The 15211-nt window shown below is 46.0% G+C and overlaps 1 protein-coding gene across 1 annotated transcript in view; it reads left to right on the top strand.

Moving 5' to 3' along the window:
• Positions 1-6663: 6663 nt before the first annotated feature.
• LOC120924700 (dual specificity testis-specific protein kinase 1-like) overlaps positions 6664-15211 on the top strand; it is a 55928-nt gene continuing 47380 nt past the window's right edge. The window contains exon 1 of the mRNA XM_040335710.1: positions 6664-7164. Within this exon, the coding sequence (XP_040191644.1) occupies positions 6982-7164 (183 nt within the window). The 5' untranslated portion in view covers positions 6664-6981. The remainder of the gene's footprint in view (positions 7165-15211) is intronic.

The raw sequence follows: 15211 nt of genomic DNA, 5'->3' as shown, positions 1-15211 counted from the left end.
TTTAGCAATCTCCCTAATCAACCCCTTTGACGTACTCTATAGAAGAGCTTCATTAAATTTGCCCCTCCCAGCTCAAATCCCCCCCTCCAAATGCCCCCAGTATACCCCCTCCCCAAAAACAAATATTCTTCCCAGAAGGCACACCTAAAGAACCTAGAAGGGACCCCTGAATACCCCAGAAGGCACCCCTCAATAACCCAGAAGGCACCTCCAAAGAAAGTAAAAGACACCCCTGAAGAACCCAAAAGGCAACCCCCAAAGAATCCAGAAGGCACCCCTTGAGGAACACAGAAGGCACACCTAAAGAACTCAGAAGGCACTCCTGAAGAACCTAAAATAAATCCCTGAAGAACCCAAAAGGCATCCCAGAAGAACCCAAAATAAATCCCAGAAGAACCCAGAAGGGACCCCAGAAGAACCCAGAAGGGACCCCTGAAGAACCCAGAAGGCACCCCTGAAAAACCTAAAAGGCACTCCTGAGTAACCTAAAAGGCACCCTTTAAGATCCCAAAAGCACCCCTGAAGAACCCAGAAGGCTTCCTCCGAATAACCCTGAAGGCAGCCCCAAAGACCCAAAAGGCACCTCATGAAGAACCCAAAAAACAAAAGAACAAAAGCTGGACAGCCGCACTCCAAAATTTTCTTTAAAAGAGATGTCTTTATTTTCAACTGTGCATACAGTCACTGCAAGCCCACAAAAATCAGTATGGCCAACGTTTCGCACTGGCGTCAGTGCTTAGTCATGGCTCATGAAGAACCCAAATGGAACCCCTAAGGGACCCAGATAGCAAACCTAAGGAACCCAGAAGGCCCCCCAAAAAACCCAGAGGGCACCCCTGAAGAACCCAGAAGGCATCCCAGAAGAACCCAGAAGGGACCCCTGAACAACCTAAAAGGCACTCCAGTCCTGAGGAACCTAAAAGGCACCCTTTAAGATCCCAAAAGCACCCCTGAAAAACCCAGAAGGCATCCCCCGAATAACCCTGAAGGCAGCCCCAAAGACCCAAAAGGCACCTCATGAAGAACCCAAATGGAACCCCTAAGGGACCCAGATAGCAAACCTAAGGAACCCAGAAGACCCCCCAAAAACCCAGAGGGCACCCCTAAAGAACCCAGAAGGCACCCCCGAAAAACCTAAAGGGCACCCCACACTGAAAGTAGATAGAAAGCTAATACTTTGGGGCCGATATATGACAACCGGATTTCAGAATCCGGGGGTGGCTGTGCATGGTAGCCAATCAGCTTCTAATTTCAGCTTGTTCACTTAAGCTTTGACAATAAAACCTGAAAGCTGATTGGCTACCATACACTGCTGCACCAAATTTAGCAATCTCCCTAATCAACCCCTTTGACGTACTCTATAGAAGAACTTCATTAAAATAGTCAGTGCACATTGGCCCCTCCCAGCACAAATCTCCCCCCACCAAATCCCCCCAGCACTGCGTCCCGCTATGCTGGAAATTCCTGCACCCACCGACATTAGCCATGTGGCTGAAGAAAGTGGATGAGATTAGCTGGTTGGAAGATCTAGTTTTGTCCAAGCAGGATAGACACGAGCTATACTCCCAAACGTGGCAACTGTGGACAATATTCAAGTACTCAGAGGAGGGCCAGGCCCTCAGAGGTGAACAACCGGTCCCCCAGTCGGATTGAACACTCCTCATTCGCCCCCAGAGCTCCCCGGATTTGTCTGAGGGGTACATTACGGGAAACACTGTCAATCGGCGGTGGATGTCCATGGTCGCAAGCCCCCCCCCCCCCACTCACCACCTCATTCCCTCCCTCACTCTACCCTCTTACCCCCCCCCCTCTTTTCTACCTGCCGGACTGCTCACCGAGCAGATCCCGCAATCTTTCCTTCGTTTCCTTGACTCATTTCGCTCCTAGAAAACAGGAAAAAGTGGGAGGCTGAGCCACGGTTCCACGATATGATGTTGTAGAAAGTGCCACATGAATATTGTTGAGATATATATTCATATTCTGTTGTTATTGTTATGTGCGCCTGTTGGCACCAACTGATGTACTGTTTTTATTGTGGTCCATATGGACCGGCCTCATGTGGTATATAAATAAAAAAAAATAAAAAATAAATCCCCCCCAGCACACCCCCCTCCCCAAAAACAAATATTCTTCCCAGAAAGCACACCTAAAGAACCCAGAAGGCACCCCCAAAGAATGCAGAAGGCACCCCTGAAGAACCCAAAAGGCAACCCCTGAAGAACCCAGAGGGCACCCCCAAAGAATCCAGAAGGCACCCCTGAAGAACCCAAAAGAAACCCCTTGAGGAACCCAGAAGGCACACCTAAAGAACCCAGAAGGCACCCCTGAATAACCCAAAAGAAACCCCTTGAGGAACCCAGAAGGCACACCTAAAGAACCCAGAAGGCACTCCGAAAGAACCCAGAAGGCACTCCGAAAGAACTCAGAAGGCACTCCGAAAGACCTCAGAAGGCACACCTAAATAACTCAGAAGGCACTCCTAAAGAACTCAGAAGGCACTCCGAAAGAACTCAGAAGGCACTCCTAAAGAACCCAGAAGGCACTCCTAAAGAACCCAGAAGGCACTCCTAAAGAACCCAGAAGGCACTCCTAAAGAACCCAGAAGGCACTCCTAAAGAACCCAGAAGGCACTACTAAAGAACCCAGAAGGCACTCCTAAAGAACTCAGAAGGCACTCCTAAAGAACCCAGAAGGCACTACTAAAGAACCCAGAAGGCACTCCTAAAGAACTCAGAAGGCACTCCTAAAGAACCCAGAAGGCACTACTAAAGAACCCAGAAGGCACTCCTAAAGAACTCAGAAGGCACTACTAAAGAACCCAGAAGGCACTACTAAAGAACCCAGAAGGCACTACTAAAGAACCCAGAAGGCACTACTAAAGAACCCAGAAGGCACTACTAAAGAACCCAGAAGGCACTCCTAAAGAACTCAGAAGGCACTCCTAAAGAACCCAGAAGGCACTCCTAAAGAACCCAGAAGGCACTCCTAAAGAACCCAGAAGGCACTCCTAAAGAACCCAGAAGGCACTCCTAAAGAACCCAGAAGGCACTCCTAAAGAACCCAAAAGAAACCCCTTGAGGAACCCAGAAGGCACTCCTAAAGAACCCAAAATACATCCCTGAAGAACCCAAAAATGACCAGGGATATACAATGCAATACTGAAATATAATCACACACATAGGTTGGACTTGATGGACTTTTTCAACCTCACCTCCTATGTAATCCCAGCAGAACCTAAAAGGCACCCTGGTTGAAAAAAGTTGTATGATAATAATAAAATAATAAATAATAAAATGATTAACAATGAATATAATATTAATAGTGATATTAATGATGATAATGACAATAATAATAATGACAATGGTAACCATAATAAAATAATAATAATAATAAAATTAATAAGAACAAAAAATGATGATGAAGGTAATAATAATAATAAAATATACTACTACTACTACTACTACTACTAATAATAATAATAATAATAATAATAATAATAATGATAATAATAAATATAATAACAACAGCAGCAATAATAATAATAATAATAATAATAATGATAATAATAATAATGATGATAATAGTAATAATAATGATAATAATAATAACGATGATAAATATAATAATAAAAATAAAAATAATAAGATTCAAAATATTAATAAAAATATTATAATAATTATGGTAATAGTAATGATAATAACAAGGCTTTTTTTAGACTTGTGGGGACCGGTGGGAGGGCAGCAAAAATGCACAGCTGAGCTGCGTTTTTGCTGCCTGCTAACCGCCCCTTTAAAGTGCAATATAATAATAATATTGATAATAATAATCAAAAATATAATAATAATAGTAATAATGACAATGATAAACTAATAATAATATTAATAAGAAAAATAATGATGATAAAGATAATAATAATAAAATATATTAATAATAATAACAATAATAATAATAATAATAATAATAATAATAATAATAATAATAATAAACAACAGCAATAAATATAAATATAGTGATGATGATAATAATAATAATAATAATAATAATAATAATAATAATAATAATGAAAATATAATAATAATGATGATAATAATGACAATGATAATTATAATGATGATAAAAATAATAATATAAATAAAAATAATGATGAAAATAATAAGATTAAAAATATTACTAAAAATAAATAAATTAATAATAGTAATATTATTGACAATGATAACCATGATAAAATAATAATAATAATAATAATATTAATGAGAACAATAATGATGATGAAGATAATAATAAAATATATTATGAATAATAATAATAATAACATCAACAATAATATTAACAATAAATATAATAATAACAGCAATGAATATAAATATAGTGATAATAATAATAATGATGATGATGATAATAATGACAATGATAATAATAATAAAATTAATAATAATGACAAATATAATAATAATAGTAATTATAATGACAACCATGACAAAATAATAATAATATTAATAAGAACAATAATAATGATGAAGATAATAATAATAAAAAATAATGATAATAATAACTATAATAACAACAGTAATAATGATAAATATAGTGATAATAATATTAATGAAAATGTAAGCTCTTCTGAGCAGGGCCCTCTGAATCCTCTTGTATTTTATTGTATTATAACTGTATTGTCTCCCTTTTAAATTGTAAAGCGCTGCGTAAACTGTTGGCGCTATAAAAATCCCGAATAATAAAAATAATCATAACCATGATAAATAATAATAATATTAATAAGAACCATAATGATGAAGAAGATAATAATGATATTAATAATATATATATATATATATATATATATATATATATATATATATATATATATATATATATATATATATATATATAAAATAACAGCAATAATGATAAATATAGTGATAATAATAAAGATAATAATAATAAAAACAAATATAATAATAGTAATAATAGTGACAATGATAATAATAAAATGAATAATAATGATAAATATAATAGTAATAATAATGACAATATTAAGCATGATAAAAAAATAATAATAATAATAATAACAATAATATTAGTAATAAATATAATAACAACAGCAATAAATATAAATATAGTGATGATGATGATAATAATAATATGAATGATAATAATAATAATAACATTTATAATAATGATAAATATAATAATAATAGAAATATTAATGACAATGATAACCATGATAAAATAATAATAATAATATTAATAAGAACAATAATAATGACGAAGATAATAATAATAATAATAATAATAATAACTCTAATAACAACAGCAGAAGTGATAAATATAGTGATAATAATATCAATGAAAATATAATAATAATAATGATGATAGAAATATAATAATATTGATGCTATAATAATAATAATAATAATAATAATAATAATGATAGAAATATAATAATAATAATAATAACAATAATAATGATAATAATATAAATAAATAACAATGATGAGGCAAATAAAAAGGTTACAAATAATAATAACAATAATGATAATAATAACAGTATAACAATAAAGTCAATTTTAATAAGTCTGATAATAATGATAATAATAATAAATGAGTGCTGTACGGACAATGCACGATAATAAAGTAGACGACACGGAACGCCCACACATCACTGTCCGTACAATGTACAGAGCACTCTCCTCCAATGAGAACGCCGATCCTCCGTCACATGACCCGCCCTGGGAAGCCTCCGTACAGTGGAGAGGAAAGAAGGGGCGGTGTTACAGTAGGCGGGAAGGGAGAGGCGTGGCCCTCATATGTTATTTTGTACGGGAAGGGCGGGGTTTGGTGTCAGTGATTTGTGTATCATTTATTCTTGCAGCGTGAGGGGGCGGAGTAGAGGGAGGAGCCTCTCGCTCCGTATTCCGCACATGCGCAGTGTGGCTGTGTCGGTGGATAGGCGTGGGTAGAAGTCTCCTCCTCCTGTCCCTCCCCAGGCTCCTCCCCCCAGTCTCGGCCTCGGTCGGGGTGTCGGACGCCAGAGCTGTCAGTGCGGAGATATCGGAGGAGATCGGACAGTCCGTGTACAGGGAGGAGGAGATCGGCTCTCGGTGGATGAGGAGGTCCTCTCAGTGTCTCCACAGGTGGAGGATTTGGGGTACAGATTCAGCCATTGGTCAGTATAGTGGCCCCTGGGGGTCCATATTGGGTGCAGAAGACAGTCAGGGACTCCATTAGGTTTTTGGGGGTCAGTATAGTGGTTTGTGGGTCCCCGGAGGTCCATATTTGGTGCAGGGTCCAATTGGGGCCAGGTTTAAGTATTGGGGGCCCTTGGAAGGTCTATATTGGGTGCTGGGGGTCCTTGGAAGGTCCGTTTTAGGTGTTTAGGGGCCCTTAGGGGGTGTATATTGGGTGCTTGAGCCCTTGGAAGGTCCACATTGGGTGTTGGGGACCCCTAGGAGGTCCATATTGAGTGTGGGGGCCCTTGGAGGTCAGTTTTAGGTGTGAGGGGCCCTTGGAAGGTCCTTAGTGGGTGTTATAAGCTCCTGGAAAGTTCATATTGGGCGTTGGAAGTCTTTATTGGGTTTTGTGGGGTCCTTGAAGATCCATATTGGGTGTTGGGGGTCAGTCGGGCTCTTTGGGTGTGGGGGGGTAAGTCGGGCTCCTTGTTGGGGGTCAGTCGGGCTCCTTGTTGGGAGTAGGGGGTCAGTCGGGGGTCTTTGAGTATAGGGGGTCAGTATTGGCTGTTGGGGGTCAGTCAGGCTTTGTATTGAACTTACACAGGACAGACTGTGAAGTGCTAGGGGGCCCCCATGTCTGGCGGGGCCCGGTCCCTCAGTCCCCCCTTTGTAGACGCGGAGCAGATGTGGTGCAGTCCCCGGACGGATCCCTCCCCCGAGGAACGTTGTGGAGTGGCTCCTCCCCCCATGTGAGGACCATGTGACCAGCCCACCCCTCTCTCCTTCCTCCCCCGGGCAATGTCCGCACGTCTCTGATATGGAATTGGATGGAGATCCGGAGTCCGGGGCCCCCCATGGATGTACTCTGACCAGTCAAGGCTCCTTCCGCCTGCGGCCCTCCTCCTACCGGGCCCTCCGCAGCGCCGTCTCCAACTTGGCCCGCATCGACGACTTCTACTGCGAGAGGATCGGGACCGGCTTCTTCTCCGAGGTCTACAAGGTAGGACAACGATTGGACCGTGCTGTGTGTGCGCTGTACTGACGGGTAGCCGGGGGTCCTTGGAACCTACCACAATGTCCCGGGGGGCCCCCAGCGACTCCTGCAATGCATTGGGGCGACCTCCAGAGCCTCCCACAAACCACTGGTCCCCCTAGGGCCTATAAAAGTGAAGTGGGGCCCCCTTCCATGGTATGACCCCTAGAGCCTCCTGTGGTGCAGTAGGGTCCACCAGGGCTTTGTACAATGCCCTAGGGGCCCCAGAATTATTATGAAGAAAATGCTTATAAACGCAGTCTTACCCATGGGCCTCAATGCATATGACTCAAGTCTCCTGCCATGCACTGAGGCCCCCAGAGTCTCAACCAATGTCCTAAGGGCCCCCAGCGCTATCTGACACCCCCCCCGAGCCTTACACAATACCCAGGGGGCACCAAAGACTCCTGCAGTGTACCTTGGCCCCCAGAGCCTTGTCCAATGTTGTAGGGCCCCAGAGCCATATGGCGCCACCCAAGAGCCTTACACAATACCCAGGGGGCCCCAAAGACTCTTACAATGTACCTCGGGTCCTAGAGTGCCTGGCACAATGTAATGGGGCCTCCAGACTCTTGGCTAGTGCAGTGGGGCCCTAGAGAGCCTTGCATGATGTGATGGGGCCCCCAGAGTCTCCTGCAATGCTCTGGCCCATTGACTTGTATGGAATGGCGGTGGGCGGAGTCACAGGGTTGTATTGATACTTTTCCTATACATTGTATCTGATGGATCCTCTGTGTATCTCTATGGGGGGGGGGCAGTGTGAGGTTTGATAGGACGGCTGTATGGGGGGCGGGGACAGTGTGATGGTGTTCCTTGTCCTGTCCCGCCCACTACAACTCTCATCATCAATAATTCACATCTCCCATATCCACACATCACCTGCGGGCCATTTATCATACCTGCCTGTATCGCGGGGGTCACCGATATTACTGGGGTCACTACCTGGGAGGGGTCTCTTGTACTACTGGGGTCCTCAGAGAGGTTAACTGTACTATGAGGTACCCTCCTGGGGGGGGTCACTTGTACTATGGGGGTCACCACCTAGTAGAGAATCACCGATTTATTACTGGGGTCGCTACTTGGGAGGGGTCGCCTGTACTACTGGGGTCACCGTCTGGGAGGGGGATCACCTGTACTAATGAGGTCATCACCTGGGAGGGGGATCACCTGTACTAATGGGGTCATCACCTGGGAGGGGGATCACCTGTACTAATGGGGTCATCACCTGGGAGGGGGATCACCTGTACTAATGGGGTCATCACCTGGGAGGGGATCACCTGTACTACTGGGGTCACCGTCTGGGAGGGGGATCACCTGTACTAATGGGGTCATCACCTGGGAGGGGATCACCTGTACTACTGGGGTCACCGTCTGGGAGGGGGATCACAGGTACTAATGGGGTCATCGTCTGGGAGGGGGATCACCTGTACTAATGGGGTCATCACCTGGGAGGGGGATCACCTGTACTAATGGGGTCATCACCTGGGAGGGGGATCACCTGTACTAATGGGGTCATCACCTAGGAGGGGATCACCTGTACTACTGGGGTCACCGTCTGGGAGGGGGATCACCTGTACTACTGGGGTCACCGTCTGGGAGGGGGATCACCTGTACTAATGGGGTCATCACCTGGGAGGGGATCACCTGTACTACTGGGGTCATCACCTGGGAGGGGATCACCTGTACTACTGGGGTCACCGTCTGGGAGGGGGATCACAGGTACTAATGGGGTCATCGTCTGGGAGGGGGATCACCTGTACTAATGGGGTCATCGTCTGGGAGGGGGATCACCTGTACTAATGGGGTCATCGTCTGGGAGGGGGATCACCTGTACTAATGGGGTCATCGTCTGGGAGGGGGATCACCTGTACTACTGGGGTCACCACCTGGTAGGGGATCACCTGTACTACTGGGGTCACCGTCTGGGAGGGGATCACCTGTACTACTGGGGTCATCACCTGGGAGGGGATCACCTGTACTACTGGGGTCACCGTCTGGGAGGGGATCACCTGTACTACTGGGGTCATCACCTGGGAGGGGATCACCTGTACTACTGGGGTCACCGTCTGGGAGGGGATCACCTGTACTACTGGGGTCACCGTCTGGGAGGGGATCACCTGTTCTACGGAATTACTGCCTGATTTGAAGTCACCTGTACTATGGGGGTCACTGTCTGGGAGGGGGTCCCTTGCACTGAGGAGGCCACTGTCTGGCAGGAGGTTACTTGTACTCTGGGGGTCAGTGTCTGGCAGGAGGTCACCTGTACTATGTGGGGGTCAGTGTCTGGTAGGAGGTCACCTGTACTATGTGGGGGTCAGTGTCTGGTAGGAGGTCACCTGTACTATATGGGGGGGGGGGGGCAGTGTCTGGTAGGAGGTCACCTGTATTATGTGGGGGGTCAGTGTCTGGTAGGAGGTCACCTGTACTATGTGGGGGGTCAGTGTCTGGTAGGAGGTCACCTGTACTATGTGGTGGTCCAGTGTCTGGTAGGAGGTCACCTGTACTATGTGGGGGGGTCAGTGTCTGGTAGGAGGTCACCACCTGGGAGGGGTCACCACATACTGTCCTATAAAGCCGGACTATAAACTGTCATCTCATTTTACTAGACTCTCCGGCATCTGGCACACACCCAGCAATCACCTCTATGATTCCTCTTATCATTTACATTTTATGGCCGGGATGTCACCCAACAAAACCTTTTATTACTATGGAATGAGGTCATCCCAACTCTACATCTCCATATACATTACACAACATCCCTCTGTATCTCCAATCCCTCCAGAGCTCTGATCCCTCCCAATCCCGTTTGGATCTGATCTGATTGTACGGACATGGGTGAGAAGATCCCTCCGTACGTTTCGTCTGGGTCTGCACCTCTCATCACACTGAAGGGTGGTGCTCAATCTCCTCCCCATCTGTGCTCATTGACAGGTTCTCTTCACCTCCATTGAGGACTGTCTGGTGGTACGATACCGGGAGGGGGGGGGGGGGGTTGGGTGTGAGAGTCATGTCATGTGACGTGAAGTGTGTGCTCTGCAGATCAGTGCTGGAAATAACGGTTATTCTAATCTGATAATCTTATTAAAGCTTCTGAGCAAGTCTCATGATGGCTAAAGAGTTTCCTGTGAATGGGGGAGGGGGGAGTCTGGTGATATCCATCTCTTTTATTAACCAATATTTGTAGAGTTCCTCCACAGACCTGGATCTTCTTCTCCTTCTCCTCCTCCTTCTCCTCCTCCTTCTCCTCCTCCTTCTCCTTCTCCTTCTCCTTCTCCTTCTCCTCCTTCTCCTTCTCCTCCTTCTCCTTCTTCTCCTCCTTCTCCTCCTTCTCCTTCTTCTCCTCCTTCTTCTCCTCCTCCTCCTCCTCCTTCTCCTCCTCCTCCTTCTCCTTCTCCTTCTCCTTCTCCTTCGCCTCCTTCTCCTTCTTCGCCTCCTTCGCCTCCTTCTCCTTCTTCGCCTCCTTCTCCGCCTCCTTCTCCTTCTTCGCCTCCTTCTCCGCCTCCTTCTCCTTCTTCTCCTTCTCCTTCTTCTCCTTCTCCTCCTCCTCCTTCTCCTCTCTGTTTATTCTCCTTCTCCTCTCTGTTTATTCTCATTCTCCTCTCTGTTTATTCTCATTCTCCTCTCTGTTTATTCTCATTCTCCTCTCTGTTTATTCTCATTCTCCTTCTTCTCCTTCTCCTTCTTCTCCTTCTTCTTCTCCTCTCTGTTTATTCTCCTTCTCAACCTAAAGTAGAACTCTTCATTTATAAATGTATCCATAGCTGACCTTTTCGGTGCAATCCAGTATTTTCTGTTGCGACGTCCTGGCGATCGTTCGTTCGGCGGTGGAGTGGGATCGCAGATTGCTACAAACTTAGATCGGCACCCCAAAGTGCGGGACTTTAGATGCTGACAGACCTGCAGCCATTAGAGGGGGATTACTGGCACTAGGATTGTCAGGAGGTGATGGTGGTACTCTAGATGGACAGAGGACTCTAGCATTACTATAACAGTCGGAGGGTGACATCGGCACTTGGCGGGTCAGACAGAGACGGCGTTGGGATGACAAAGGTGTCACTGATGGCTGGTGGGTGTCGGTAGTCAATAGTGACACTTGGAAGGTCAGATGGCAACAGTCAGAGGGCATGAGATGGTTGGTGGACGATGGTGACGCTCTGATGGTTGGTGGACGATGGTGACGCTCTGATGGTTGGTGGACGATGGTGACGCTCTGATGGTTGGTGGACGATGGTGACGCTCTGATGGTTGGGGGACGATGGTGACGCTCTGATGGTTGCTAGGGTGACGGCGGACGCTCTAATGGTTGCTAGGGTGACGGTGGACGCTCTGATGGTTGCTAGGGTGACGGTGGACACTCTGATGGTCAAAGAGCCGTGGCAACGCTCTTAGCCAGGTGATCAGAAGAGCTGGTCAAGGCTGATGTTCTCAAGGGTTGCGTATGGTGCTCATGGAGGCCCATCATTTACCAGTTGATGTAAAAATAGCTCTAGCAATCTTTTTTAGTTGGTAGGTTTTTAAAGGACTTCACATCTTGGTACAGTTGTAACTTTAAACCTCCCCCAAAACTTGTCGGAAATTTCGAGCGTATGTTCACAATACGCACAAAATTCCACGCATGCTTGGAATCGAGCAGAAGAGCCACACTGGCTATTGAACTTCATTTTTCTCGGCTCGTCTTACGTCGGTGCGTTCTTGTCGTTCGGAATTTCCGACAACATTTGTGTGGCAGTGTGTATGCAAAACAAATTTGAGCCAACATTCCGTAGGGGGAAAAAAATGTCCGATCGTCTGCACGCGGCCTTAGACTAAAAAGGAACGCTCGTGTTCTAGGCGTTTCCGGTGATGGCCAATGTTGGAGGACAGTGCGCACACACCTGGCCAGTCTCTGCCGTCTGTGAGGCTCTGGGAATAAGATGCCTGTGTCTAGTCTGGGTCAGTGAGACCTAGTCCAGTCAGTGTAATCTGGCCTCGCTGACTCGGTGTGACAGCTGCCGCGTACAATTGCCCCCTACCTAGGACCAGTGGTGTATTTAGGTTTTCTGCTGCCCTAGGCCTGACTAAACTTATGCACCCCCCTAATTTAATTCCTGTTTTAAGACCCACCCTATCATCATCTGTAAACCACCTCCTTCTGTCCTCCTTCTGTCCTCCTCCTGTCCTCCTTCTGTCCTCCTCCTTCTGTCCTCCTCCTCCTGTCCTCCTTCTGTCCTCCTCCTCCTGTCCTCCTCCTGTCCTCCTTCTGTCCTCCTCCTCCTGTCATCGCTGTGCCCTCCAACGCAGCCGCTGTGCCCCATCAAATAATGCCGCCACTGTGCCCATCAAAAGTAAACATTTTACCTGCTGTCTTGGCCTGGGGGTTTCCCTCGTGCTTCCTCCCTCCTCCCTCCTCCCTCCTTCCTCTTCCCTCCTTCCTCTTCCTCTTCCTCCTCCTCCCACAGCCGTGCAGGGGTGGGTAGGCGGAGCTTAGGGCTCCGCCAATTGCCTGCCGCTTATGGGGGCGTGTCGCCCACCGCCCTTTCCTCGGCCAGGCACGCCCATTCACACCATACTTTACTTGCAAGCCCCGACGCCGCTACAGCAAGCCGGTGATCTGCCGTGCTGGTTCCAGCTATCGTGGAAGTTCCAGTGCATGCGCAATCTGATGTGCTGAGATGGTTCCCGCTAACGGGAAAGTTCCTTCAAGGACTGCGCAGGTGCAAACTTGCTGACGGAAATTTCCGAACCTCGGCCGGCATCCAGGGTAACATGGATTTCGAGGTAAGTGGCCAGTCGGCCTCGCTTCGCTCGGACGGCTCGCTCGGCATCCTGGCTCTTTTTTTTTTTTTTTTTTTTTTTTTTTTTTTTTTTTTTTTTTTTTTTAACATCCTCCAATCCACGGGGATGTTAAAGAATGAGCCTGGATGCCGGGCGAGGTTCGGAGATTTCCGTCGGCAAGTTTGCGCCTGCGCAGTCATTGAAGGAACTTCCCCGTTAGGGGAACATTAAGGACAAGTCACCGGCCGCTGTGGGCTGCATGTGTGCGTGAGGCGGGAGACGGGAATCGTGAAGACGGGTCGGGGGGCTTTCTCTCAGGTGGGGGCGGCCCCCCGCAAAGTGCCACCCTAGGCCTAGGCCTAAATACATCTCTGCCTAAGGCTGCATTCACACCTGAGCGACAAAACGCCGGACGCTTCTGCCGCTAGAGGGGAGAATTCCCATTGCTGTCTATGGAGATGGTTCACATCTCATAGACGCCGAACGCCTGTCGCCTGAAAAAAAGTCCCGGACCCTTTTTTTCAGGCGACATAGGCGTTTTCCCATTGACAGCAATGGGAAGACTTTTGAAAAAAAATTGAAAGTTTCACACCCGCGGCAATATACGCCGCTACCGCCGAACGCGGCTGTCGCTCAGGTGTGAATGGAGTCTAAGACTGGAGCCTGGAAAGAGCTCCTCCAGTACATCCCTATGGTATAGGTTCCACATTGCCAGTGACAGGTGAACTCCCATCTGTCGATTTTGTAATCTCCCTGAATTGAACGTCATCTGTTATTTCTGGGAAGAGGAACGTTCCCGGAGGCCGTTGTGTGTAGTAAATGTGACTAATAAATTCGCTATTCCAAAAAAGTGCAGGTAATTTATGCAGCGCTACATATAGTAAAGTGAAATGTGGAAACACTAAACAATATACACCCAATTGGGTGTGATAGTGAAACAAATTATAATCAGTCCACACGTGAAATGATAATCAAGTCACACAAAAAATCCAATGCAATAAAAGTGTCCATCATAAGTGGATGTACATAACACAGTAGAGATGTTCATGGGATTAAATGGACCATTCCAGCGACATATCTTCAAGCCAAAAGTATGGATAAAATACGCTTACCAGAACTGTTGGACCCGATGCCGCATGCTCGAGCGATCCGTTATCCCAACCGGATAGGGGACCAAACTGTAAGCGGAAATCCTGAAGAGTGACATCTTGGTTGACATCGCTTCACTGGTGTCAACCAGGGGAAGAAAAACAATGGGCCCAACATTCCTCAGCTGGAGGTTGATCCAGTGCTAATATCCCAACCGTATGAGTGGCTAGGACATCAATGGGAATCCACAAGACATCTCTGTTCTGGTGAATAAGACCCCTTTCAGGGGTGATGGGGACCAACTGCAGAGACTCAAAAGAGCTTTCATCCACAAAACATGAAATAAAAAATAGGGGCAGGTCAAAAGGGTAGGTTTTAATTAATAAAAACCGACATACAGGATAAAAGTGATAACAGTTCAATAAATAAAAAAAGAGGAGGCAATATGGGGAGCATTGTACCTGGCCTGACGTGTTTCGTTCCAAATAGGACTTGTACTGGGGCATCAGATGCCCCAGTACAAGTCCTATTTGGAACGAAACTCGTCGGGACAGGTACACCACTCCCCATATTGCATGGCCTTTTTTTGAGTCTCTCCAGTTGGTCCCTATCACCCTTGAAAGGGGTCTTATTCACCAGAACCGAGATGTCTTGTGGATTTCCATTGATGTCCTAGCCACTCATATGGTTGGGATATTCACACTGGATCAACCTTCAGCTGAAGAATATTGGGCCCATTGTTTTTTTTTCCCCCTGGTTGACACCATCCGGATACCAGTGAGGCGTACTCTACACTCTTCAGGATTTCTGCCTTACAGTTTGGTCCACTAGCCGGTTGGGATACCGCATGCTCGATCGATCTGTTATCGGGTCCAATAGTTCTGGTAAGCGTATTTTATCCATACCTTTTGGGTTTGAAGAATTTTCACTGGAATGGTCCATTTAATCCCATGAACATCTCTACTGTGTTATGTACATCCAATTATCATGGACACTTTTATTACATTGTGTTTTTTTTTTTTTTTTTTTTTTTTTGACTTGATTATCATTTCACGTGTGGACTGATTGTAATTTGTTTCACTATCACATCTGAGCAGCCAGTCAGTGCTCTGCCTGTAGTCACTTGACCGGCCAGTCTTTGCATTGCTTGTAGTCATCGTCTGAACGGCCA

This window comes from Rana temporaria, chromosome 1, assembly GCF_905171775.1.
Source record: "Rana temporaria chromosome 1, aRanTem1.1, whole genome shotgun sequence".
NCBI lineage: Eukaryota > Metazoa > Chordata > Amphibia > Anura > Ranidae > Rana > Rana temporaria.
The sequence above is the reverse complement of the archived record's forward strand: the minus strand, read 5'-3'. Positions and strand labels throughout refer to the sequence as shown.